We start from the raw sequence: 26,588 nt of genomic DNA on the forward strand, positions 1-26,588 counted from the left end.
TGATGGTTTGTACTGGTTTCTGTTCATAATTTGGGACTAGCAAAGCCAATGGTGACTTTACATGCCCTGGGAGACAGTAGTCCGTCCCAGGGTATGGAGTCTATGTTGGGGGGTCGCTACGACACCACTGGGTTACGGCACGGAGGGTGCTGTGTAACCCACATCAAAAAAAACACATGAGACCCTATGGAGTAAAAGACCCCATAGCCCATAAAACACATGGGGCCTCATTACGACCCGGGCGGACTTCGCGGTGCTAAATGCACCGCGAAGCATGGCGGAAAGCCGCCGATAGCGCCATGGGGGTTGGCGGATTTACCGCCCCATTCCGACCTCGGCGGAGCGGTAAATCCCCAATCCCCATTCTGCCCTTCCCCATTCCCATTTTCGCCCCATAGGGTATAATGGGAGTGGGGAAGGAGTTAATTACGCCACCGTAAAATACGGTGGCGTAATTAACAACGAGGTCCCGTAGCGCCATGGTTTTCTCCGGCTGGTAAAACCAGGCGGAGAAAACCTCCATGGCGCTACGGGAACTCGTAGTATGGCGGAGAGGTACGCCATGCACTACGCTGGCGTAATACCCTCTCCGCCAGGGTCCTAATGAGGCCCATGGAAAGTTAAAGGAACACCTCAAATCATGTCTAAGAGTGGGAGCAAAAGAGTCTCACTCTTAGCAGGAGAAAAAAATAAACCCCAAAAATCCAGCAGAGCTGCTGGGGGACTCATTAGGTTTGGGAAATTAGCCCTTACAGAGAATTCTCCCTAACAGCCAGTCATTGAGGTAATGATAAATGTGAATGCCCCTCTGAGGAAGGGTGTCACTGCTGGCATCATTTTTGTGAACACACATGGAGCTGTTTTGAGCCAAAGGGGAGCACCCTTTGTTGGAATGGCTTCTTCCCTAACAGAAAATGCAGAAAGCGCTAGTGTGGCTCCCTAACGGACACATCTTTCAGATCCAATCTCCTTGACAGACAGCAGACTGAATCTGCACCGGTGTGACCATTCTAGCCGTAGGAAGTGTGACGATTCACCAGGTCTCGTCACTTTTCCCGAAGGGGGAGCCCTTGCCCTGAGGCTAGAGAGGTGAGGCTGCTACCCAATCGTCCCCTCTAGGGGTGGTAATATGCGGGAGAACCTCATAGGGAGGACTCCCCCCCACCCCCCGTGGATAAGGATGTCCACCTGGGGAAACGCCTCCCTCAAACTATGCCACAAAATACCCAACTCCCATTCTTGCAACCCTTTCCCACTACTGATAGTGAGACTATGAGCTATTATGATACACCGACTGTTCCAAATGTGAAGTCTACTGGGACGAGGAAGAACATGAGAAGCATCTGGAATGGATATGTGAAAAAGCAAACAGCTAGTGTGACGAGGTGGCCCTTAGGAGGCAAAAAGAATGAACAAGAAACTCTTAAAGATGGTGTTGACGTTACGCGAGGGCAGAGTCAACAAAATAAAACAACAAGCAAGAAAGGACTGAGAGAAACATCGTAGAAGAAACAAGTCTGCAAGTGAAACCCAGAAATTTCAAACTGTGCATTTTGAAGCAGAAGCCTAGCAAGTCCTTGAGAGGGAAGTAATGTGTCCAACTGGTTGGAAAGGAGCCGACACGCTGAGGTCAGAAAAGGACCATAGTGGTGGTGTGAATCGTAGTGGGTGGACCGGATGGTCCTAGAATGACAGAATGTGACCGTCAGCAGTAACCTGCCAAACAGAGGAAAAGCAAATAGCAAAAAGCAAGACCTGCAGCCCCGTGAAGAACCAGTGAAGTATTCCCGCAAAGCAGGTAACGAGAAAGACAGGGGGCCTCATTACAAGTTTAATTACAAGGCCCGGAAACAACGGTCCCGGTAAGCTTCCTGGCACCGTTGTTTCCAGACCAGCAAACTACGAGTCTGCTGAACCTGGCGGGTGGAACGGCACCCGCCAGCAGACTTTCACTGAAACACTGGCACTGTCATTAATGGTGCCGGTGTTTCAATGGTCCCCATTCCCATTGCATCCTTTGGGACTCAATGGGAATTGGGATTTACGAATGCCGCCGCCTGACTTACCGGACTGCCGGGGCTGGAATACCCCGGTTATTCCAGCAAGTCAGGTGGCTGTAAATCATCACAAGTCCAGCAGCAGCCTGGTGGTTTTATGGGCACGACTACTGCTGGAATCGTAATGAGGCTCAGAAAGTCTGGGTGGGGACCGGGTGAAGGAAACGTGATTCAAGGGTATATCAGGTGGTATCTACCTCTGTGCAGTAGCCAATCACATACCACTGCTGAAGCAGAGGGTAAGAAAGAGTGCATCAGGAATCATCTTCCTTGGTGCAGTGGCCATAATCCTCCCACTGCTGAAGCAGAGTACAAGCAAGAGTACATCGGGAGTCATCCCTCTCGGCACAGTGGCCAGTATCATACCACTGCTGAAGCAGAGATTACAAGAGGATGCACTGAGTACTGTGTTGTGGTTGAAAAGAACCTCAGGTGAGGCACAGTGAACTCTGAGAGAACTCTCTCTTGCCGGAGTAGCAAGTGGGAATTAGACAATGGTTGTAGTTGCTATACTTTCTGGAAAGAAGAAGATTAAAGCAAGCAGTTGGTAAAGAACTTATATCGGTGGACCAGGTGAAAGGTGTCATTCCCCAGATCCCATTTCGGGTTGAACTTTGAAAGAACTATTCATTATAAAGCTGGAGAAGCAGTGAGGCATTCACCTGGAGATGAAGATTTGAACTTTACTTTTGTTTAACAGCCTGGGATTAGTGGTTTCTGACAGAGGACAAGAAACCCCCCCCTTTTCCTCTGACATACCTCTTTACAGGCACCTTGAGATCCTTAGCTGAGGCAGGGAAACCCCTCTAGCGATAGGGAAAGATAGGTTTCATATTTATTCAAATAAAAGTCTATAGCCCAAACATGACTCCTCCTTGTCAGTTTCCTTCTTTCACACCCTCACAGAAGGTGAAGGTGGTGGGGCCAGAGCCAGTAGGGCCACTGGTAGGAGCCCAGGTGGCAAGGGAGGCTGCACCTAGGCAGGCAGCCCAGACGGAAAGGGTGGCCGTTGACAAGGTAAAGGTGCTGTATTGGAAGAAGCACCCAATGGACCAGAATTAAAAAACTCATCACAGGTGCAACAATTGAGGCACAAGCACGAGCCACCAGGATTGCCAGCTGTTACAGCAACATCTCCTGTATAATGTCCTTAAACGAGCACTGAATAGCCGGGTATTGCATGTGGCCTTGTGTTATGAGGGATCGTTTTCGCTGGTCATTATGGCACAGATGGCGTCATGTTTCCGCCTTGTTTCTCTCTACTACCAATATGGCACCTTGTTCCTCCTGTGTAGTTCCAGTCTCTCAGGAGTATCCTGGTCTGATGACTTCACCCCCTGTGTTGCAGATGCCGCTTCTGTCGGTGTTTCAGAGACCGCTCTGCGTTGCTACTACTTATTGTCAACGCTCGTTAGGTTGCCTCTTATCTGTCCCTAGGGTTATTCTGTCCTTTATCTCCACTCCTAATGAAAATCTATGTTTCTAATCCCGCTCGCATAGAAACCCGCTCCAAGTACCGAGACTGTCCCCCTGCGAGGAGTGGCTTCTCCATAGCCGAGACACTACGTTTCTTAGGGTAGGCTGGAATTCTTTTTGTGTTAACTAATACTTCTCAATCAGAATCTTAGGCATCGTTAACAGTGTTCTTTACAGTTTGTTCATAGTCTGCAACGAAAACATCAGCCAATATCCGAACGCCGAGATCAAACAAGGAATTCTCCGTCCTTCCTTGTAAGGACGCATTCCGTTCCCATAGCAACCGGCCTTCGTCTCTTAGGGGTGCCTGATTTGATAACGTTCCGATTTGTGGCTTGTTCTTTAGAGGTTAGACGGACAGCCCCAACAATATCTGACACCGAATACTTCCCAACACAATTTCAGAGGTAATTCCTTACCGTTCTACTCCTCTGCATGGCGGAACGCCTTACAGCGGATTAGCCAGATTTCCTTCTCCTCATCGCCTCACGATTTCCTCCTGTTTTTTCAGCAACTCCTTGCAGCTGTACTTACTCTCCCATCCACAGACTGTCAAAGTTAAAAGCCTATAGAGTTCACATTTCAGGTAACGTTCTATTCATACCATCTTGGGACTATCTCCCGTCTCTGCTCACCATTTAACCCTGTCCTCTTTGCTAACCACTTCAGTAACGGACGACAGGGTCACAGCCAGTTGCATAATTCTCAGCCAGTTGCATGATTCTACATAAAGGACAACACCTATTTCCACGTGAAGACCGAAGACTGACGACCTGACAAGTCATCCCGGGTTTTCTTCCCCAGAGGGTTTCCTGGGAAATTCTACCTCCTCTGCTCATTTACGATAAGAAGGAGTAGGGCGACTCGGGGAGCTTTCATTACATCATATGGTTGCTTGGGATCCCGGGTTAGTGGAATTATAATTTTGGAATTTGAGCACTTCCATACAGTTGACTATTAAAACCTTGGAATTTTGTAAAGAATCTGTCTTCAAAGGAGTACTGGTGTGACTGGACTGGCCGAGCACAGGACGATTTTCAGCCCAGTACTCAAACGGATCGCCTACCTATCAACGCCCACAGGTCCAAAAACACCAATTGGTAGAAAGGGAAAGGAAGGTCAACTGTGGAGTGCAACAACATCCTTTTTTGCGCAGATCATTGTAGCTCTGGAGCAAAAGTCAGGCTGCTCAGTGCATCTGGGTTTTGCAGATTTTGACGATTTGCCTCAAACATCGGCCCTGACGGTACACTTGTCTCAGGGAACACACCCTTGGGAGGAGCTGACCAATTTAGCCCCTTTGAGTTAACCACCCTCAAGGATCCTCTGGCGTCCGCCCGGTATTAAGCCCAGACTGGGGCTCCCCAGATTTTTGCTCGGATTTAGCCCCTGAAAGGGGAACGCTCAAGGTTGCCCCCGGATCTAGTCCCTGAATGCAGAACCTTGGAGAAACCGTCAGTAGCTAAAGCGTTGCTTGAACCCCACCCAGATGACAAAGCTTGAAGAAAAAAAAAACACTGCCAACTAAGTGTGCAAAATAACAATGCATCGCAACACCAGCAGCAGCCCCGCCAATGTTCTGTGCCCATGCACTCATGGCAAAGGAAATTGCTTCTTTAGCCAGCACAGGCGAGGGACCAGAGCACTGCTGGTGGCTTAAGGAAGACGCTGGATCTAGAGAATTAAAAAATACAAAAAAGAAAAAGGAGGGAAAAAAACCACCACAAGCGCTGTGCCAAGAGCTCCATTCTGTCTAGTGTCGAGAAAAGGGCTTGCGAAGCGAGGCAGAACCTGAAGGAGTGTGGCCGCATGCGCGTAATCAAAATTGAGGGACCTTCTTTAATGCACCAAAAAGATGCTCCAATCCTGTCTCCGCGAACATGATCTCCCAAAATGATGGAAGAAGGAGGACAGGACGTCAGAGTGTGCATGTTTTACAGAATATTTTGCAAGGCCGCAGAAAAGCCTTCCAGATGACATGTTGTAAATAGGTTATTAGCTGCAAAAACATAAAACTTCAAATCGGTTTTATGTAAGCTTTCTTCAAACAATTACAGAGTGGTAAATTTCATCGCAGACAAAACACTGAAAAACACCAAATTTGTTTTGTTTTTTTAAACGCCGTTTTTTTAACCTTTTAACGCACCCCAACCACATCCCGACTCATTTTAACCCCTTACCCCAATATACTTTATTTAATTTATGTTTGCACTGTTTTTCGGTGTTATTGTCCGCTCTGAAATTTACCACTCTTTTGTTTGCAATAAAATAACTGGACATCTACAAATCAATACAAAACGGGTATACTACTAAATCTTGGCAAAGAAATAAGATTACTGTGTATGCGAATCAGTTAACAAAACACTCACCCAGATTTAAGGTCTGTAATTCGCAAACAATTGGTTGAATCCAATCCTACTTTTCCATATCTGACCACATTGGAAATGAAGGGGGAAAGAGCTGGAGAAATTCGATTTAATGTAACTTCAGGGGACATTTTGCATTGGTTTTCTTAATCTATTCTTTGTTCTTCCTGAAACGAAACCGAGCACATGAATCACAACGTATTCCTTTTGTAAGTTAAAGCAGAATTACATTACTATTGTTTTCGCACACTCCAATATTTTAAGCACTGAGATAATTAAAACTGTTCTGTGTAAGACACTGAGAAAAGGTTCATCAAAATATCTGTACAATGTATACAATCTAAGATGGGACATACTGAAAGAAAACGGTCAAAAAAGTTACGTTTCATCACAAATCTGCTAAATAAGCAGCGTACTGGCTGTTTACTACCTAAAATTAACCAAACACTCCAGAAAATGGACAGATATGCTGGGGTTTGGACACTGTTTAGTCCTGCACTGTTGTGTTAATGTGTTCAGACGAGAGGCGTCAGGCGCGCTTATTTTTTCATCTGACCTAAACAGGGTCTGTAAGATTGTTCTTTAAAACATATTTTCGATGAGGATAATTGCAGGGCACAAAGGAAGAATTTGAAATACTTATATTTTTAAAATTTAATGCATTTTACTTACCTAAAAATGCCCAGATTGCCATGAGAACTACTTTGTTATTCTGTGGAAAAATCTTTGAATTTTCATCTGACAAAAAGAGGGTAAAATACTCCCACCTCTAAATCTTACCTGGATCACTGTTGGGAGTTGCACCAAAAGACAAGGTAACGGTTCAATTTTGAAAACATCCAACTCAGCTCCCTTCCTCTTACAAATCTCCAACCCACTCACTAGGTTTGTACTCTTCCAAATATGTGCTTTAATTCAAACAAAACGGGCGAATCCTGTTTGGACCTGTTTGGACCTGTTTGGACCAGAAGGAGCCATGACCAGAACTCCAGCTCCTCTAACATCAGGAACGCCACCTTTAATATGCGTTTCACCCCTCTCGCCGAACAGCCCATCCATACCTTGATGACTCACCGCCAACCACGCCGCTCACCAGCAACATCATGGACACTGCATCGCAACAACCTCACCCGTGTCACCATACACCCCCATCAGCACTCCATCCACCACTATACAAAAACTGATGCTCACCAATGTCCACTCAGAAAGCAACAGTGCAGCAGAGATCGCTCATCTCATTACCACACATGGCTTGGATGCCATCTTCATTACTGAAACCTGGATGACATCAGCCTCCACCCACATCTCCAATGGCTATAGAATTCTACAACAAGACTGTCCAAACAAGGTCAGCAGAGGCCTCGCCATCATTCACAAGACATCATGGCCACGCGGTTAGTCTTTTCTATGGTTTTGTTTAGCATGGGCTAATCCATTCATTAATTCATGTATTCATTCATTCATATATGCATCCATTTAGCATAAGCCATGTTTAGCATTATAGTTTGTATTGAGCTTTCATAGATAGATCGATATTTGCTGAAATCTATGCATACGTATTTAGTTTTTAGAGTGCACATTGTAGTGTTTTCTAAGCGCTAAGCTATTGTGTTTTTGACCATCATGATTCTGGCTCATGCTGAGCCACAGAGAGAATTGTGTTCGCAGCCGTACACAGTGTGAGAGATATTTTCATAACAATCTGCCTCTTGGCAGAATGTCAGAATCTTTAGCACAGAGAAACAACCTTGACTGCTGCTCTGCTTTCGTTCGTTCTGAATGAGACTGTCTCGATGTGAAGAGACAGGAATGTTCGGTTCTTAGAATAGAGTATATGTCATGTCACTGTGTTCTAGTACATTATACGATTATGCTATGCTGGCTGAAATTATGTATGCACGCACATAGTATAGAATGCACGTAGGTTGACCTGGAATGCTTTCTACGCAATTGTAAAATGAATGCGTCTTCGTTCTGTGGCTTGCTGTTCTGTTCAGTAGGTTCAGCTAGAGGGAGGGAGACTGTCTCACAGCTGGATGAGAGGGAAGGGAGGCAGTCTCACAGTCTTGGTCTTGGAGGCTGGCTGTGTAGGGGTAGAGCTAATGCTGGGAGGGTTGGGGATTTGCTAAAAGCACTCATAGCTAGAGAGTGCTCTGCTTGTTAGAGATTAGCGGCATTTTGCCATGCAATGAAAGAATAAAAATGCATTTTATTTCGAAATATCAGATTCCTGTGTCTTTGTGATCTTATGTTTTGTTTCCATAGTATAGCATTTTGCTTTAGTTTCACAAATGGCGCCCGCACGGGGGTCCTCCCAATGATGATCGTAGACAGTATTTGGACCGGAGCAGCAGGGGTGCTTGACAAGTAGTGTGAAGTTCCTTCCAGCAGCTGTTATTTCCACTTGTTGACCGAGATCGTTACTGCGAGGGTTTGAACACTGCGTTGTATGCAGCTTTGGATGCTATGTTTGCATCTTTGTTTGGATGAAGATTACCAGGCACAGAAATTGGAATTCTAGTTGATGGGAGAGCACATTGATTTTCTTTGAAATTAGGTGAGCATGCTCCAATTTTTTTTGAAATAGGTTTGTTTTTATTATGTGCATATATTTTGCCAGGCTAGTGTAACGCTCACCTGGTATCCCCGGGGCCTGTTCTGACCACTTACGACCTCGAACCCTTCCCTGGAGGCTATTCGACTGGAGACTGGGCCTGAAACACAGGATTGGGTAGAGTTTAACTCCCTATTGTCTCTGTGTGCTTGAACCCCTTCTTCCGCGGGGTCCAACCCTTCCTTTTGATCCGTGGCTCACCTTGTTTTCTTGGATAGTGTGCTCTTCGTCCTGATTTCAGCGCGTTGATGGATGCGGGCTCGTCGCTGGCTAGTTACATCACTGGCAAGAGTCCGACAGGTAAGTATAATGAGTCTTTTGAACAGTTCTCCAACTTTGTTCCTTTCCTTCTTTAGATGATGACCGGCTTCCGGGGATGACGGTGTGCTGCTGAGAGAAGTAGCGCTGAAGGCGAGTAGGAGCGCGATGTGCGATGCACACCTTTCGTATTTGCATTGAACGGAGTTCTTTTTCTGTGTCTTTTAGGTGCCGCAACGTTTTCAGCGTGGATGCCGGTTATGAAGAACAAATGCAGTGGGTAAGTGCGGAATGCAGCACCTCTAGATGCTTCCATGCTAACCTGGAGTGTCTTTTCCCTCTTGCAGATGGATGAGAAGTTCCAGAGACAGAGTTCCCCCACAGCAGCTGGGATTCAGGTAAGCGTTTGAAGCTCTTACAGTATTTAAAAATAAGTGAAGGTTTGCAGAATGCTTACGAATGCCTTTTTTTTGTTCTTTTCCCTTTTCCTTAGGAAGCAGCGTTCCGGGATGGGAATGACACCGCCGAAGATGCCCGCAGAACAGAAGGAGCAATGAATGCTGGGCAGAAGTGCCGCAAGGTAAGGCTGTTCCTAACAGTGTTCTTGCAGGAACTGAGCGCAGAAGAAAGATGCAGGCCTACTGGAGACCGATCCGAACACAGTGAGTGTCATGCTGCAGGTGCAGAAAACGCAAAGTATGTTTCTCAGTCTGGGTGTGGCTTAAATAGTCTCTGGGTATCCTAGGTGTCTCTGGACTGAACCACACCCAAAAGACTAGACCGCACATGCAGTTCTGGGAACCGAAATATGTGGGGGCATCCATCTTGCCCCCATCAATGCACTACAAGTCCAATCACCAATGTTATCCTATGGGAGTGAGTGAGCATGGTGCCACAAGCGCCAAGTCTGACTCCAAGTGGGTCTTCGGAGGGATAGAGAGGCCCTTGAGGGCCATGTAGGAGATTGTGGCCTGGCTCCAGCCTGACATCTTGGAGGACTGGGGACATGAGGGGCAGGAATCATGACAGCTAGAGAACAAGTTTATTTTAAAGATGACCGATGTTAGTGAAAATCACACATGTTGAAGAGTTTTGTGATGAGAGAAAACCCAGAGGGTTAGAGAATGCAATAATGACTCTATACCTTAGTGGACTTAGAGTGATAAGGGATAGACTGAAGAATATGCTAGAGAACTGGGAAGTGGTCCCAGAATCAGTGCATCAGTCAATTCGAGAGATAGGGGTGACCCAGGAGAAGTAGTTACCTAGGGTAGACTCAAGTGCGATAGATACTATGTCACAAGAATGTTCCATGGACAGTTCAATGGTTCCAGATATTGCCTTGTCAGGGCAACAGGAAGTTTCTGTAGGGTGTGCATGTACACTAGAAATATGCCCTATGTCAGAGTCAGTACGCATTACTGTTGGTCCTTTTATAGAGAAATGCCACTTGCAGACATCCAATGATCGAGAGAGCCTATTGCAAGTGAATGTGCACACAATGATTCAGTGCAGTTCTTATGGAGCATACTTGGCAGTATCCTTGCAAAGAAATGCTTCAACGCAGTACTTAGCATTGCATTCTGATTTGGTGGGGAAAGGTGAAATTGGGGAAATATCAGAGCAATTGTAACAGCACCATTTTTCCAGTTTATAGAGAAGGTGACAATGTTTTGCAATCTATGTAGAGGACAAATTGACTACGATTTCTGCACTGGGAATATGCTTTGCTGTCATTGATGTATTGACCTTTGCTAGAATGCCACACAGATACACTGACAGTACTAGCATTTACAGCAGAGTACAGGTTGATAGATTAGTCCCGGGAGGATAGCTCAGCAGCCGCGTGCTTGCCTTGGAAACAAGATGACACGAAGCAACACAGGTTCAATCCCTGGGTCCGCGCTTAGAAACCTCTGGTCGTGTTATAAATATGCAACTAAGACATATTGCTGTAACAGCGCCTCGATGCCCCCGGCTGTGTGAGAGCTTTAAAAATGCAAAAATAAATACAGTTGCCACAATATTGCACACTGTTATTAGCAACAGCAAACTGTTGTGAAGTATGCCAGAATGGCACCGTTAGTTTACTGAATGATCTTGCAAATGCAGAAGAGAAAGAGGCTGTTTTTGTCACACTGAATACAGCTTTGTATTATGCTGCAATCTTGGAGATGTCCAATTATGTGAAGAGATATGTTGTGTTTGTATATGTGAAAGGTGGATGTACTTCAGGAGTGCTAGTCCAGAAACATGATGGGAGAGATAGTCCATGGGGATATTTTTCCTTTGCATTGGGTCTTGTTGGCCATGTGCCAACTGAATGTCTTAGAGCAGTAGCTACAGCAGTTGCATCATGCAGAGAAAGTGAAGGCAAGATGCTTCACAGAGTTGACATCAGCTTGAATTATGACAGACCTTTGTCACTTCCTGAACTAGTACACATTGAATGGGAATGGCCAGACACTGAGATTTTAACATTGCTGTCTCAAAGACTAGAACAGGTTTCATCATGTATGAATTGTGAAGAGCAGTAATGAATAGCTTTGCCTTGTTTGAAAACAACTTTATCGATATATATGCAATCCTTGATTCTACGCTTTTTCTTTTGGTTTTGAGATACATCTGATCCTGACTGATTGGGATATAGACGGGCCTGACAACTGAACATACGTGGCAAGTGATTTTGCAGAGTGCAGCTGTTCTGTGGAATGCTGTGAGACCTTAGAGTCTGAGCATGAAAACCGCTTTGTTCTGAGAAGTACACACAAGAACCTGCTGGCTGATTTGCAGGCTGACGGAGATTTGCCTTGAGAAAATCCCTGCAAATCGAGATGTTTTCCCTGCTGTGTTTGGAAATGGGAAATTTGATCACAAGTCCGTTATGCAAGCTGTTCACATAGACGGAGAGAAGAATTTGGAATGCATTCTCCTTTGCCCTAAACTGGGAAATGACGACGTAGGGGATGGAAAAAAAAGTACCGACAATACGTTCTCCAGTGCTTTCATTGAGAAGAGAAATACTGACCGTTGTTGTGAGCAACATGAGGGTCTGTTGAGATCTGCATTTTTCTGAATTGTTCAGAGATCACTCTTTGCCAGAGTGCCATGATACAATTATTCGCTCTATTCCGCCCAAAGACGCTTGGAGTTGCAACAGGGGAAGAGTGACCAGAAGATTTGAATTGAGGAAGACATGTGGTGGGATGACACACATGAACTTACGTCTAGAGCCTATGTCAGGGAGGCTTCTTGATAGACACTGATGAACGTTCACATGCTGGACACTGGAACTATGCCCATGTTTGGGTTGCGTAGATGTGAGGATATGCACAGTTTTGCCACAACAAATGATCAGGTCCATGAGAGACCATTGGTCAGCTAGAGACATATGTTACACTTGGTCACTTGCTAATGACTGTGGAAGTACTAAGAACTGTCTCTTGTGTACTAGAGAATGCATACCATCAGAGAGAACAGATTGCCCATGTCCATATCATATGCTACACTTGCTATGCTATGCAATGATTTGTTATGCTAGGTTTTCTTTTGAGAAGACATGCTTGATTAAGACACACATGCTTTATAGTTTGCATTTTGAGCACCAGGATGAGCAATATATCCTGCTATTTGCTATTTACACGACTTGTCATGCATCATTTAGAGCAATGTTTTCAGGTTAATAGGGTGAATGCACCACATTGATACTATTGCAGTCATCAACGTACAATGCTGCCTATGTATACACTGCTATAGTTTGCTTAGTTTCTATGCTATGTACGTGTTTCCAGAGATCTGACACCAGCTATGTATTGTGATGGATTGCCAGAGGTTTGCCTTGTCTTACCAGGACACTACTAATAGAGTGCCACTATGATTTTTCTATGGCATTAATGTCCCAGGATCACTATTGCAATGTTTTAGTATGCCTTAGTATCTAGCTACAATACTTGCTGGTTTCTTATCCATGTTTTGACATTTGTTATGTTACTTGCCACACTATTTATCTAGTATTAGTCTCCTAGAATGGGAGCTGAACATGCCTTCCATCTATTCAGAAGGAATGCCAAAATCGGGCTTCTTGCGCAAGATCCATAGATAGTGTTCTGCCTTTCGGCCATGAGACCGACAACATTGTAACTATTTGCTGCTCCATATATTTCTGCCAATTTGATCGCTGCTATATGTAATTATTCACTGCCCTGTATATTTTTGTATTTGTATCTGCTCTCCATAATTGTATCACCTTCTCCTGCAATCATGTAAGTGATTTATATATGAATGCCTCACATTACTGTTAATGTACCTTTGTAACCTCCTATGTAAGAAATGCTCCCAGATGCCCGCGGGCTAGGAGCGCTATACAAATAAACAAAATACAAATACAAATTAGCGCCTGATAAAAAAGGGCAGTTTGCTAGTCTGCATTTTTCTATGGTTTAGTTTAACATGGGCTAATCCATTCATATATTCATGTATTCATTCATACATACATGCATCCATTTAGCATATGCCATGTTTAGCATTATAGTTTGTATTGAACTTTCATAGATCGATTGATATTTGCCGAAATCTATGCATACATATTTAGTTTTTAGTTTTTGTAGTGTTTTCTAAGCGCTAAGCTATTGTGTTTTTGACCATCATGATTCTGGCTCATGCTGAGCCACAGAGAATTGTGTTCGCAGCCGTACACAGTGTGAGAGATATTTTCATAACAATCTGCCTCTTGGCAGATGTCAGAATCTTTAGCACAGAGAAACAACCTTTACTGCTGCTCTGCTTTTGTTCGTTCTGAATGAGACGGTCTCAATGCGAAGAGACAGGAATGTTCTGTTCTAGAATAGAGTATATGTCATGTCACCGTGTTCTAGTACAGTATACGATTATGCTATGGTAGCTGAAATTATGTATGCATGCACGTAGTATAGAATGCACGTAGGTTGACCTGGAATGCTTTCTACGCAATTATAACATGAATGCGTCATCATTCTGTATAAACAGTGGATTGCTGTTCTGTTCAGCATGTTGGGTTCAGCTAGAGGGAGGCTGTCTCACAGCTGGTTGGGAGGGAAGGGAGGCAGTCTCACAGTCTTGGTCTTGGAGGCTGGCTGTGTGGGGGTAGAGCTTATGCTGGGAAGGTTGGGGTTTAGCTAAAAGCACTCATAGCTAGAGTGCTCTGCTTGTTAGAGATTAGTGACATTTTGCCATGCAATGCAAGAATAAAAATGCATTTTATTTCGAAATATCAGATTCCTGTGTCTTTGTGATCTTATGTTTTGTTTCCATAGTATAGCATTTTGAGAGTGTTCTGCTTGTTAGAGATTAGTGACATTTTGCCATGCAATGCATGAATAAAGATGCATTTTTTTTCAAAATATCCGATTCCTGGGTCTTTGTGATCTTATATTTTGTTTCTATAGCATTTTGCTTTAGTTTCACAATGCACCCAACTGGACATCGCCACCATTGGCTCTTTTGAAAATCTATCCTGCCACTTCCTGCTCTCACCAACAGACAAAGTACTTTTCACCTCATCTACAGACCACCTAAGCCCAACCCCTCTTCATTGAAGACTTCACTGACTTGGTCACCACCATGTTTCATGCATGCCAACAACATCTTCCCAGCAGCCAAGCCAATGAAGGAGGATCTCCACTGCCTACTCTACACTCTGAACCTCACACAGCACACGGAAGACCCAACTCACAGGAAAGTAATATCCTCGACCTCATCACCACTTTGCCCACCCTCCCTCCAACACAACTCTCCTAGCCCGCTCGACTGGTCAGACCATCTGGAAATCCCCTTTGAGATTCGTCACACCACACCACTCAAGCAAACCCATCGGAAACCCCACAAACAAGCCTTCAGATCATTCAAGAACATCCCAGTGGAGGCCATAACGGAAGACCTCACCAAACTTCACCTCACATGGGCTGATCTACCTTTGACGAACCAGGCCTATGACTCGATTATCCAAGAAATCAGCACCATCCTCACAAACATCAAGCTTCATGCCTCAGTAAAACAACTCAACCTGAAGCCTAAACTGTGTGCACCCTGGTACACTTAGGAACTGAACTTGAACAATCTGAAAACAAGAAAAGAATTGGCAAAAATCCTGCATCATATTTGACCTCGCCCTGGTAAAGGAACTCTGTGCTACATGCAGATGACTGATCACCACTGCCTTCGCAAACTACTACCAAAATAATAAGGCCAACAATGAAAACAGAGCCCTCTTCAAGTCCATCAAGCACTGTATCAACCCTCTCCCTGACCCACCCATACCACACACCACTGAAAAATCCACAATCATCAAATCTTTCTTCTTCAACAACATTAGCATGATCTGCCAACACAGACACCAATGCCACAACTGACGAAACACTTCACATCCCATCTCGCAAACTACCTGGACAACATTAAAGACACTAACTATGGAAGACCTCACTGCCACCCTAGCATCATTCTAGGACACATTGTATGCAGACAACCCCCCTGCCTCCATCCTCAAAACCCTTCCGACTGAAGAACCCCTCCGTATCAGACAATTGTCAAACAGCTCCCTAATTCAAGGCACCTTCCCCTTGACCCTAAAGACCGGGCCCACTTCTCAAGAAACTGGACCCTGATGACTTTAACAACTACTGTTCCATCACCGAACTTCCCTTCCTAGGTAAGATCCTTGCGAAAGCAGTAGCCACGCTACCCCTCAAATGCCAACTATGCGCTTTCTTACTTTGTTTTCAGCATTTTTGCTGTAGGACTCAGCGCGTTATAAGGTCCATACTTTGTTGCGAGCCATGACGAGGTCCACTTTTGGCGACATCTGAAGACCGCCCGCCAGTGGTGTAGCTGGGGAGGGGCTAAGGGGGCTATAGTCCTGGGTCTTTTGGTTGTAGCCCAGGATATAAGCTCAGGGGCTACAACCAAAAGGATTTAGCTAGCCCCATATCCCGCAAGTCCCGACATTAGCTTAGCCCCTGATCTTTTCCAAACCTAGCAACACCCCTGCCGCCTGCATTGTTTAACACGTGAGGTACTTTACAGTCCAGCTCCCACCCTTTCGATCCAATTAAGTTTGTTTAGCTACGTACCATTAATTCTAAAACGTAGGTACCATATCTCCTTATCTACAGGCTGAGTCCACAGGTCTGTGCGACTAGTTCACTTACTACCTGAACGACTTCTGGTGACATCTGCTCTTTGCCCGCGCGTTTTTCAACACTGAAGGTAAATTTCATCACAGTGTATATTATCGCTACACATGTCAGCACAGTTATTCGACTAGGTATTAGCCACCATTTCTAAAACTAGGCACAGTGCTATTGACATTTGCAGGATATTCCTCCAAGTCCTGTTCATTTGATTCAGCTTCTAACCCAAACTACCAGACTTCCTGACTAGTTCGAGGACGCTCCCAGGACTACCAGTGCGTAATGCACCATCCCTGAGGCTACAATTGCACTTCCATAACCTGGGCATTTTTTTTAATCACAGAGCCGCCCTACAGGTCAGTGCAGGGCTTTCCACACCCGCTGTTCACCTACATGAGAGAATTTGTTAACACTACTAAACGCTTGCTTTTCTTGCAGCTTTGGCAACCAGTGGCCCACTAATAAGTCCCCAACCGTCTTATTAAGAAGTTGTTTGCCCCCACCTGAAGCAATTAAGGTAATTTATCCCTTAGTTTGTAGTTCCTAAATTCTACTTTTTGAACTGTTGCAAGGAAATGTAGCTATTTTTGAGCTTACCCTTTGTTTCTTTTAACCTTCCAGGTTGCACTGGTCTAACAGTTGGCCTCTTTGAATAGGATTCTGATTAACCATTACCCTCCTGATGAGTGCTCAGCATATATTCGCTTAGAACAGAAACATGTCGAGACCTTAGTTCTCTGGATTATAACAGAGACACAAACTATCATATATGTCAATGACTTGAGAAGTGTATTCAATGACTTAATCCTTTGACACACATTTTCTTCTGTAATAATCATTCAGTGGTTTTCATGAACTCCTATGAGAATTGTTTTTAGATTATTGTCTTTTGTTAGAAGCACTTGTGCAATTGAATGTTTAGTGATTTAATGATTTTTTAAAACTATGTTTACATTTAATAAAATACTGTTGGTTTTTATGAAAGTCTGCTATGAATTGCCACTTTAGTCAGTACAACCTGATACCCACTACTCTATCTCATTTAGAATTATCATGTTTAGCAAACACCAGCAAAGTTATGGTGGGTTTCAAAAGCTTGAAGACCTCTCCTTGATTAAGCCCCTCCACCCCCCACAACACCACAGATCAGGGTTGCCACTTGCCTCCAGGGAACAGACACTCCCTGGCAGGTTCTCTGGGAACAGTGTTTTAAAGACTTCATTGTCACTGCAATTGCCACCTGTGACGGATTGCCATTTGAAAAGGGTGTAGAAGCTCTGGCATTTTTATTTTTTATTAAATTAATAAAATGATAGAGTAAGTCCCTCCCTGGAAGGGTAAGCTACCAATCAGATTCCCCTTTCGTAAACTCAAAGCCAAAAGCATAGTGTACACCTGTGCCCTGCTGCATCAGTAGCCTGATCTGCTGTGCCTTCTCTCCAATGGCACAGAGCAAGTTCAGAGGTCACAGGTGCCCATCTGACAGCTGCAGTGACAGCCAAGTCCCTGCAGCATAGGGGCTGCATTTAGGATATGCACACCTGTTCCAAAAACTACATAACTTTGAGTTGGCTACCTGGATGGTATAAGCCATACCAGGGTGTAAGGTATTGTGGCTAACATCTCGCATAGTTATTCAAGCCACATCAGTTTGATAGCACACATGTGTCAGTCCAGTGTGGCATGTTTCTGTGAAATTCTCCCCCCGACAGGCTGTCTTTGCAGCTGCTAGCAAGAATGGTGCCATGGGGGGTTGCCTCTCTTTGTTCCTTTGTAAGGACAGGTACCACCCCTCCCCAGAGACCGCTATTCCACAGGAAACATTCCTGGAACCATTGCCATTGCACCAACTGTCAAACCGTACCTGGTGGCTCTCACGATCCACACTTATCCGAGCACCACCTTCAAACTGCACAAACTGCGGTTTGACCTCTGTTCAACATCCGCTCCTCATTTAGTACAATGTGACTGCTGCAACTGAACTGCTGAACTACATGTTCAAATCTGTTCACCGCAGCACAGCGCTACCTGAAAACGTGAATGCCTCGGCTCAAACTACAAGCTCTTTATTGTATCAGCCACCTTCGAACCACCGCTCTACCTACCAATGTCTTCGCTGCCAGTCTTCATCACCAGTGAAACCGACCCTGGTGGACCATCAATCCCTTTCACAATTTAGAGCAATGGGGAAATATGAAGTACTCACCAGGGATGGTGTACGATACCTCAGGATGGCGTACAGTGTACCTCACTTGCTCTAGTTGTGTAGAACAACCTGGACTCCGAAAAGTCTGGGTCTCCTCTTTCAGAGGGAGACTTTCCCAATGACACACCTCGTTAGCTGCTAAGAATATGAAAAGCTAGGAGGAGTAAATCATTTGAAAGTGCGAGGAATCCAATACCACAGGGAAACACCAGGTTGGAATCAGATAAGAGACACAGATCAGTGATGGTCCTGAGGGAGAGGATATGCTAGCCCTGTAGTGATATTTCACTAACATGGGTGTAGTGGTATCCAGGCCTTCTAAAGCAGGTAGTGAACCTCCTTCCTGGCTCTCCCTAGGAAGGTAAGGGATGTATTAGGGATCAGTGGGTCCACCCCTATTCCCTTGCCGTAGAATATTGGCCTTGACTGATAGGTTCTCTTATCGTAAGGATGGCTTGGAAGTCCAGTCACTTGTCCGGGAAAGGTAGCAGCGGGGAAAGGGAAGGAATCGAGGAAGAGAGGGTTAGTGAGGGACTAGAATCCGGGCGGCATGAGGGACACACTAGTGTCGGGTTGGTGCACACTTGAAATTTGAAGCAGTGCATCCTGAAACAAGTTCTGTGCACAGTCAAACAATTGGAGAGGAAGGAACAATGGTAAGGGGAGAGGAGTAATATTGCAAGAGATAGGTAAATGGATCCTCAGAAGTGGACTCATGAACACAGTTGCTTTCTGGTCACTACTGAATGATAAGCAGCATGATTCCAGTGCTGTGGGACTGTAAGCGGCAAGGAACGGTGTAAATCCGGTAGTGCAGTCCAGAAGCCGAATGTGTTTCACCTGGGTCAGGCATTCTTCTGAAAGGATAGTCCCGAATGCGATGCCAGAGGTGTCTGTTTGAACCACAAATGGCACATCGGATTAGGATGTTGGAGGATTGGTGCGGTTGTAAAGGCTGTTTTAAGGGTATCAAAAGCCAACTGCGTAGCTGAGTTCCAACAGAAGGGCACCTCAGACCTGGTCAAGGTGGTAAGAGGTGAAACCACAGAGGAGAAGGAACAAATGAAACAATAGAAATTGGCGAAACCGAGAAAGGAATGGAGAGCTTTGGTGGAAGTAGGGGTCGGCCAGTTCAGGATGGCTTTTACCTTGGAATGATTCATCTGAACCCCGTGTTAAGTTAGGTCGTAGTCCAGGAACTCTACCTCGGTGGTGTTAAAAACACACTTCTCGGCCTTCACAAATAGATGATGCCCTCTCAATCGCTGCAAAACCGAAGAAACGTGGGTCACATGTTCTTGGTAAGAAGGTAAATAAATCAGAATGTCATTTAAGCAAATGATCACATATTGGTCAAGGATGCCACTAAAGAGGTCATTAATGAAAAACTGAAAAGTGGCCGGGGCATTATAGAGGCCAAAAGGCATCACTAGATATTCATAGAGCCCATACCGCGTCTTGAAGGCAGTTTCCCACTCGTCGCCTTCCCCGATGCAGACTATATTGTACGCCCATCATAGGTCAAGTTTGGTGAAAATTGCTGATGCACCCAACTGGTCCAGAAGTACAGATATCAGGGGCAAGGTATACGGATTCTTTACCGTTATGGCATTGAGAGACCTGTAGTCAATACAGGGTCTCAGGTCCCCCTCTTTCTTGGGAATGAAGAACAACAGCGAGGCTGTAGGTGAGCGAGATGGGCGTATAAACTCCAACTGTAACGCCTTGTCAATGTAGTCTTTGAGAACTAAGTCCTCCTGACGGGTTAGAGAGAGTAAATGCAGCTGGTCGGGATTTTGGAACAGGGAGAATTTCGATTGGACAATCATACAGTTTGTGAGGCGTTAGCTGTTCAGCCTTGCCTTTGTCAAATACATCAGAGTAGGTTAAGTACTCAGGGGGCACAGGTATTTGTTTGGCAGAAACAGAACCAACTGACGGGGTCAGATAAAGAAACGCCAGACAAGGAGAGCTTTGCGTGACCCTGTGGGACTGAAAACAATGGACATTGCAATACAGGGAAGTGAACTGCATTTGCCAGGATACCCGGTCGATCACTGAATTATGCAAGGACAACCAGGCCAGACGGAGGATAACCTTGAACTGGGGTGCGGCTATGAGATCAAAAACCACTTCCTCCATAGGTCCAAACTCAGTAGTCATATGCAAGGGTACTGTTTGTTCTGTAACCATCCCCGAGGTCAAGGCGGTTCCCTCTACTGCCTTCACAGTTTCCGGTACCAACTTAGCTACTATACGCTCCAGTACGCTCGGGAGTCGAGGAATTCCCGACTCCCGAGCGTACTGGAGATCCATGTCATTGTTGGTTGCTCCCGTGTCAATAACCACTCGGGAATGGACAACACCTATGGCGAGGATCAATGAGAGTGGCATTGTCATAGGAGAACAGGAAGAGGAGACACAGGAGTCCGAACGCAAACCCGGCAAAGGGACCCCATCTATTGCCAGACCCTGGCGTTTCCAGACCTGTGCAGAGGTTTCTTTGGAAAAGTTCTTAGGAAATGCTCAGATGAACCGCAGTACATGCATACATTGTTCTTTATGCAATTCTCTCTAGCCAGTAGACAAGGGTTCCCATACTGCCCCGATCGGCATGGGCTCAGGGTCAGTGGATGAAGGGCAAGTTGCATCGGCTTCCTTTCGCCTCTCCTCTGTCCTCTGTGCATCTATCTGCAGGACCAGGTCCAAAGTGTTTTATATCGTACATCAAACACTCTCTTCTTAGCTGTGATAAGAGCCTCACAGTCGTAAAGAACGTAACTGTTTGTTTCAAGCAATGGGTTGGCCCAAGCAGCTGCCGTCCCGCCAAGATATGACAATACAAAAGCCGACTTTATGGTTGAATCTGGGAAAGACGCGGGACGGCAGAGGAAATGGAGTTTACACTGATTTATGAAGGTTCAGTATGCTTTGGGGTCACCGTTGAACCTCTCAGTGGGTGCAAGGGGAAACTGAGTGGACATGAGCACTGCTACAGGATCGTGTCGTGGAATGGGAAACCCGGAACCGGAAGCTGTAGCCCCTGTATGAGTGTTACCCTGAGACGGTATCAATACCGAGTCTTATAATACATCAATGTGATGGCACATAGAATCATGGGACGAGGTCATATGATTCCTCAAATCTGTGACTAACTGCATTAATGCAGTCAAGGTATCTGTGACCTCCATCTAGGCTTCTAATTCTGTCACAATTCAGAGCAATGGGAAAATATGAAGTACTCACCAGGGATGATGTATGATAGCTCAGGATGGCATACAGTGTACCTCACTTGCTCTAGTTGTGTAGAACATGGACTCCGAAAGGCCTGGGTCTCCTCTTTCAGAGGGAGATCATCCCAATGATAAACCTCGCTAGCTGCTAACAATATGTTATGTTATTTTGCATTTATATAGTGCCTTATGTACTATTGGTATGGTCTCAAGGCGCTGGTAGGTTGAACGCCCTCGGGAACCGAAGTTCAAGTCAGTGGAGAGAGGTAGAGTGAGTCAAAAGGCACGTGCAAGCACCTGTTATGTGTGCAGCTGGTGTGGTATTCGTGTGATAGCTGCTTCTTAGCGGTAGGTGTGGTGGTTGAGAGATCAATAGTATGTGTTCGTTCTGGCAGGTTGTTATCCAGACCGGTACTGGCTGCGTTAGGCTTGAGGAGAATGCCTAGGCCGGAAGGTGTATAACCAGCGGTGATTAGAAAGGGTGATAGGAAGTATGAGGCAGAATGGTGGTATGAGAACAGCTATACCGAATGATGTCATAGTATCGCTGTGTTCTAGATGAGTGCAAGGAATCCAATACCACAGGGAAACACCAGGTTGGAATCAGATAGAGACACAGATCAGTGATGGACCTGAGGGAGAGGATATGATAGCCCTGTAGTGATATTTCACTAACCTGGGTGTAGAGGTATCCAAGCCTTCCTTCCTGGCTCCCCCTAGTAAGGTAAGGGAAGTATTAGGGATCAGTGGGTCCAACCCTACCCCCTTGGCGTAGTCTATTGGCCTTGACTGATAGGTTCTCCTATCGTAAGGATGGCTTGGAAGTTCAGTCACTTGTCCAGGAAAGGTAGCAGCGGGGAAAGGGAAGGAATCGAGGAAGAGAAGGTTAGTGAGGGACTAAGACCTGGGAGGTACGAGGGACACACTAGTGTCGGGTTGGTGCACACTTGAAAGTAGAAGCAGGGCGTCCCGAAAGAAGTCCTGTGCACAGTCAAACAATTGGAGAGTAAGGAACAATGGTAAGGGGAGAGGAGTAATATTACAAAAGATAGGTAAATGGATCCTCAGAAGTGGATTTAGGAACACAGTTGATTTCTTGTCACTGCCGAATGATCAGCAGCATGATTCCAGTGTTATGGGTCTGTAAGCGGAAAGGAACACAGCTGGAAGTGAAGCTGAGAAACGTTCTTTGCGCGTAAATCCGGTAATTCAGCCAAGAAGCGGGAACGAGGCAACAACATCCAGATGCAGGCCAAGGTTGGATACGTGCGGGCAAAGACAGTAGCAAAATCAGAATACATTCAGAAGTCCCAGGACAGGCCGTAGTCAAAGGAGATCTGGCAGTAGCAAGAACAGTGGGAGGAGTCAGCAGGGAATCCGTAAGCAGGCAGCGTCGGCAACAGGTAAGCACACATGGATTAGCCAGGCGGCATAGCACAGAAGTAAACCAAGGAACAACAAAGCTTCAGTCTGTATCCACAATCAGGAGCACCGGACCGCTGAACGTGAACAGTTTAAATGCATCCTGGGATGCGGCTCTAACGTGGCAACGCAGCGTTCTGTGTCACATGACCATGGAAGGTCTTGGGACACAGTGTTGCCACACAGTGTCCTGAAAACACAACTTGTCGCCATGGCAACCTCCAGGACAGTTTCCATCAAATGTAAAATGGCCTGGCAGCTGCTCTATAAGCAGGCGAGAAGCAAATTTGCCGTAAAGCACCTGGAGGCCTGGATCTGGTAGGGACTGGGGAGTTTGCAGGCATGACAATCCGGGCCCCTGAACGCAGCACAAAAACACTCTAACTGGAGTACGCATCCAGTCGCCAACTTTGTCATCGAATCAACCATTGTACTGATCCTGGTAACCATCACAATCCGCAGCCCTTCGAATGCTTCATCAAACTGACCCAGTAAGAACTGTGCAAAGATGCTACTGACTGGATGCTAACAGTCAAACCAACATTCGAACCAACCCGTGTGCCCTTCACCATCTACACTTCTTCAAGCATTGCCTTTGAAGTGCAGCAAACTCCTACACAACCCCTGTTCAACACCATTCCGCGTCATGGACAATGGAGATCACTCCATTTGAACTTCCATGAACCACATGAGCAGCACCAAGAAGCCTGGCTCCACGACATTGGACCGCCAAAAACCGCAGAAGGCATTGACTGCTAACTGGTCCAACTTGGGCCCTACAAACTGATCAGCTCCTGTTCAATCCCTTTTTGCACAAGAGCATATCCTTTTACAAACATTATGGATTTTTCTTGTAGTACATTCCTGATTTATAAGCAAAATATGTTGCTGAGGAATGTTCTGCAGCACTGTTTTTAAAAAAAATATGTTTATTTTAACAAGGCAGGAACAAATACAACAATACATTACTTTGGCCGTCCAGGCCTCATCAATCACTTACAAGCATTCTAGCCCTCTTCCTCGCCCCCATCCCCACCCCCAAGTACCCGTCTGGATTTCACTCCCGGAAGTTGGTGCTACTTCCATTCCCCCCTCATGTCTCGCCTCCCTTATCGGAAGTGTTGCCACTGTCCTGAATCCATTTGGTTTGTTGGGGCTTGTAGGTGAGAGCCGGAAATTTTCGGTCATAGTCAAGAAAAGGACCCCAGATGTTCTGGAATTGGTGAAAAGTCCCTGCCTTCGCTGAGGTCACCTTTTCTGCAATGAGGATATCCCACATTTTGGTCCACCAGAGGAGCAGGAGCGGACCCTCTTTAGTTTTCCATGAGTGGGCGACTGTTATCCTTCCTGCTAGAAGGCATTAAGACAGGCGCGTGGCTTTGGGCCCTGACCTCGAGTATATTCCCGGGATGGGAGCCCCCAGCAAGACAGGTTCGGGCTCTAGGGCGGAGCGTTGTTTGAGTGATATCTTCTATAATATTCAGGCATTGTTTCCAGAATTGTAGAGCTTGTGGGCATGTCCACCACATGTGGAAGAAGGACCCCGTGTGTCCACATTGTCTCCAGCATGCCGGGTCCAGGGAACTATTTATGTGGTGAAGCCTCAGGGGGGAGTAATACCAACGTAACAATATTTTATAGGCACATTCCCTGTTGGTGATGCAGGTGTTCTGCTCCACTGTTAAATTGGCCACCCCAAAAAGAAGTTAGAAATAAGGCTCAATCCCAATGCCTGGGAGGTGGCCATGTCATGTAAAGGTGACAAGGTCGGTGACGGTACTGTTTTGAAGGAAGGAATCAGATTCCTATCGGGATTATACCATAGAATAAGACTGAAAGAAGGCTCAACTACTATCGCCAACAAGGTTTGAAGCTTTCCACGTACTGTGAGGGATGAAGTTAAAAGGGAACTAGAGGGAAGATGCAGAATAGGCTTCCCCATGATTGATTGGCGTTCGCAAACTCACCAGCAGAATACGCCCATGTACAGACCTAAGGGCCTTAAACAAGTGCGTCACGCCCATTTGCCATTCACTACCTAACAGAGGTGAGCCATTAACAACGATTAGTCATTCTGCATATTTTTAAATATTGTACTCTAAGGGCTTGCTGGGCTGGAAAAGGCCTTCATTGGGGGTGTCTCGTGCATGAAAAGGGAAAAAACGACACTTCCCCCATGAGCCTTTGGGCGGCAGTCGGCTGAAATAAGGCAGGTGCAGCCAACTGCTATTTAAGAGTTCCTTCAGCCCCGGAGGGAGCAGGTGTTCAGACGGAGCATGGAGGATTTGTTTCATGCACGATCAGGGTCTGCTATGAATTCATTAAGTACTGGGCTCGGCGGTGAACACTGCGACACAAGGCAGCTCTTCCATGAGAGCTGCACAGCACGGCAGGAGTCCGTGCACCGTGGGAGAATCACTGCCTGTGGAAGCGCCGGTGAGCACCCCCCAGGGCCTCAGTTAAGTGTTGGCATGAATGTGTGTGATACTGATGCGGCGGCTCTCGCGCGTCTAATTTGGAGCATGTCAGTAAATGTTCCATGTACTCGCGCACAACTGTTCAATTAAGTGTGCAGACTTGCTATGAACTAGCGCACTACTACTCTATTAGTGTGCAAACATTTGCTATGAACTAAGAGCACAACTGTGCTTATGAGGATGCGGTTAGGCAACACACATGGTTACCCATTGTTGCTTTAGAACGCGTGTTAGCATAACGTAGGTGTTTCCTGGACTGTTAAAAGCACTCTTGAGGGTGAAAGTAGTGATCTAAGCGTATCGTGAAGTAACAATGTTTGTTTGTGGCAACTCCTTGTTTTATTTTATGTCATATCAATTCATCATGTGTTAAGTCATGTTAAGTGTCAACAGGATGTTTTGATAGGAGTGTTAAGGTAGACGTTGGGGGCATTACCAAACAAGAAGTACTTGTCCAGAAATAATCCTTCTTGGTACAGGAGTATAGCGGTGTACCAAGTGGTATGTGCATTCCATCCATGCTTCTTGTGCTTCTGTTTCGTGGCTATCTCAGAACATCTTCACCAAAGCATGGTGGAGAGATAGTATTCTAAATAAGAATACTAACTAAGAGTCCTAAAGCAAGACATGTTATGCTATATGCTCCATGTTCTATGTTTTGTATGTTATCCAATTCCCCTTTTCCAGTTATCTTAAACACCCCCTCCCTATCCACAACCACTCCCTAACCCCCTCCCCCCCCCTCCCCTTAGGCTGCCTCGGGTGCCTGCGTTTATCACAATCAGGAGCCCTTACCAACCAGGGGTGGAGGGCTCTCAACATTTGGCTTCCGTGACTAGAAGGATTTGTGTATACTCCAGGGGTGTGACATGTACCTGGCTTCTGCCTGCACCAGGTTTGCCTATATCTAAAAACTAGAAAACTAACAAGGTTTATCACACGGTTATCACACAGCCGGGATTGTATCAGTATGTAAGAATGCCCTTTGGCTTAGTATGGTCGTAGTCTTCCAAGGAATCATGCACCAATTATTCCTGGGCAGAGAGGATATCATAGCATCACAGTTTTCCAGATGACATACACTAATGCATGCCAAAGGTAGGGAAACGACCAGAGATTGACTGATGCACTCAGAAAGCTGGGAGAAGCAGCAAAGACCCTAATTTTAGACAAGCGCACGTTTGCGATGGAGCACCTAGAATACTTAGGACATGTTATTGCAGCTAAAGGAGAAGGGCCAAGGAAGGGCTTAATCCAAACAAGATAACACAGAAACCTCAAAATAAAGCTAATTTCATTGCTAAGCATGGCAGAAT

The 26,588-nt window shown here is 45.7% G+C and overlaps 1 protein-coding gene across 3 annotated transcripts in view; it reads right to left on the minus strand.

Annotated features, from left to right (window-relative positions):
• BABAM2 (BRISC and BRCA1 A complex member 2) overlaps window positions 1-26,588 on the minus strand; it is a 1,270,030-nt gene that overhangs the window by 1,137,938 nt on the left and 105,504 nt on the right. For all 3 annotated transcript variants that reach the window (XM_069608726.1, XM_069608725.1, XM_069608724.1), the window contains exon 2: window positions 5,903-6,066. In XM_069608726.1, coding sequence (XP_069464827.1) covers window positions 5,903-6,030 — 128 coding nt within the window. In that variant the 5' untranslated portion in view covers window positions 6,031-6,066. The remainder of the gene's footprint in view (window positions 1-5,902; window positions 6,067-26,588) is intronic.

This window comes from Ambystoma mexicanum, chromosome 4q, assembly GCF_040938575.1.
Source record: "Ambystoma mexicanum isolate Mex_15411 chromosome 4q, UKY_AmexF1_1, whole genome shotgun sequence".
Classification (NCBI taxonomy): domain Eukaryota; kingdom Metazoa; phylum Chordata; class Amphibia; order Caudata; family Ambystomatidae; genus Ambystoma; species Ambystoma mexicanum.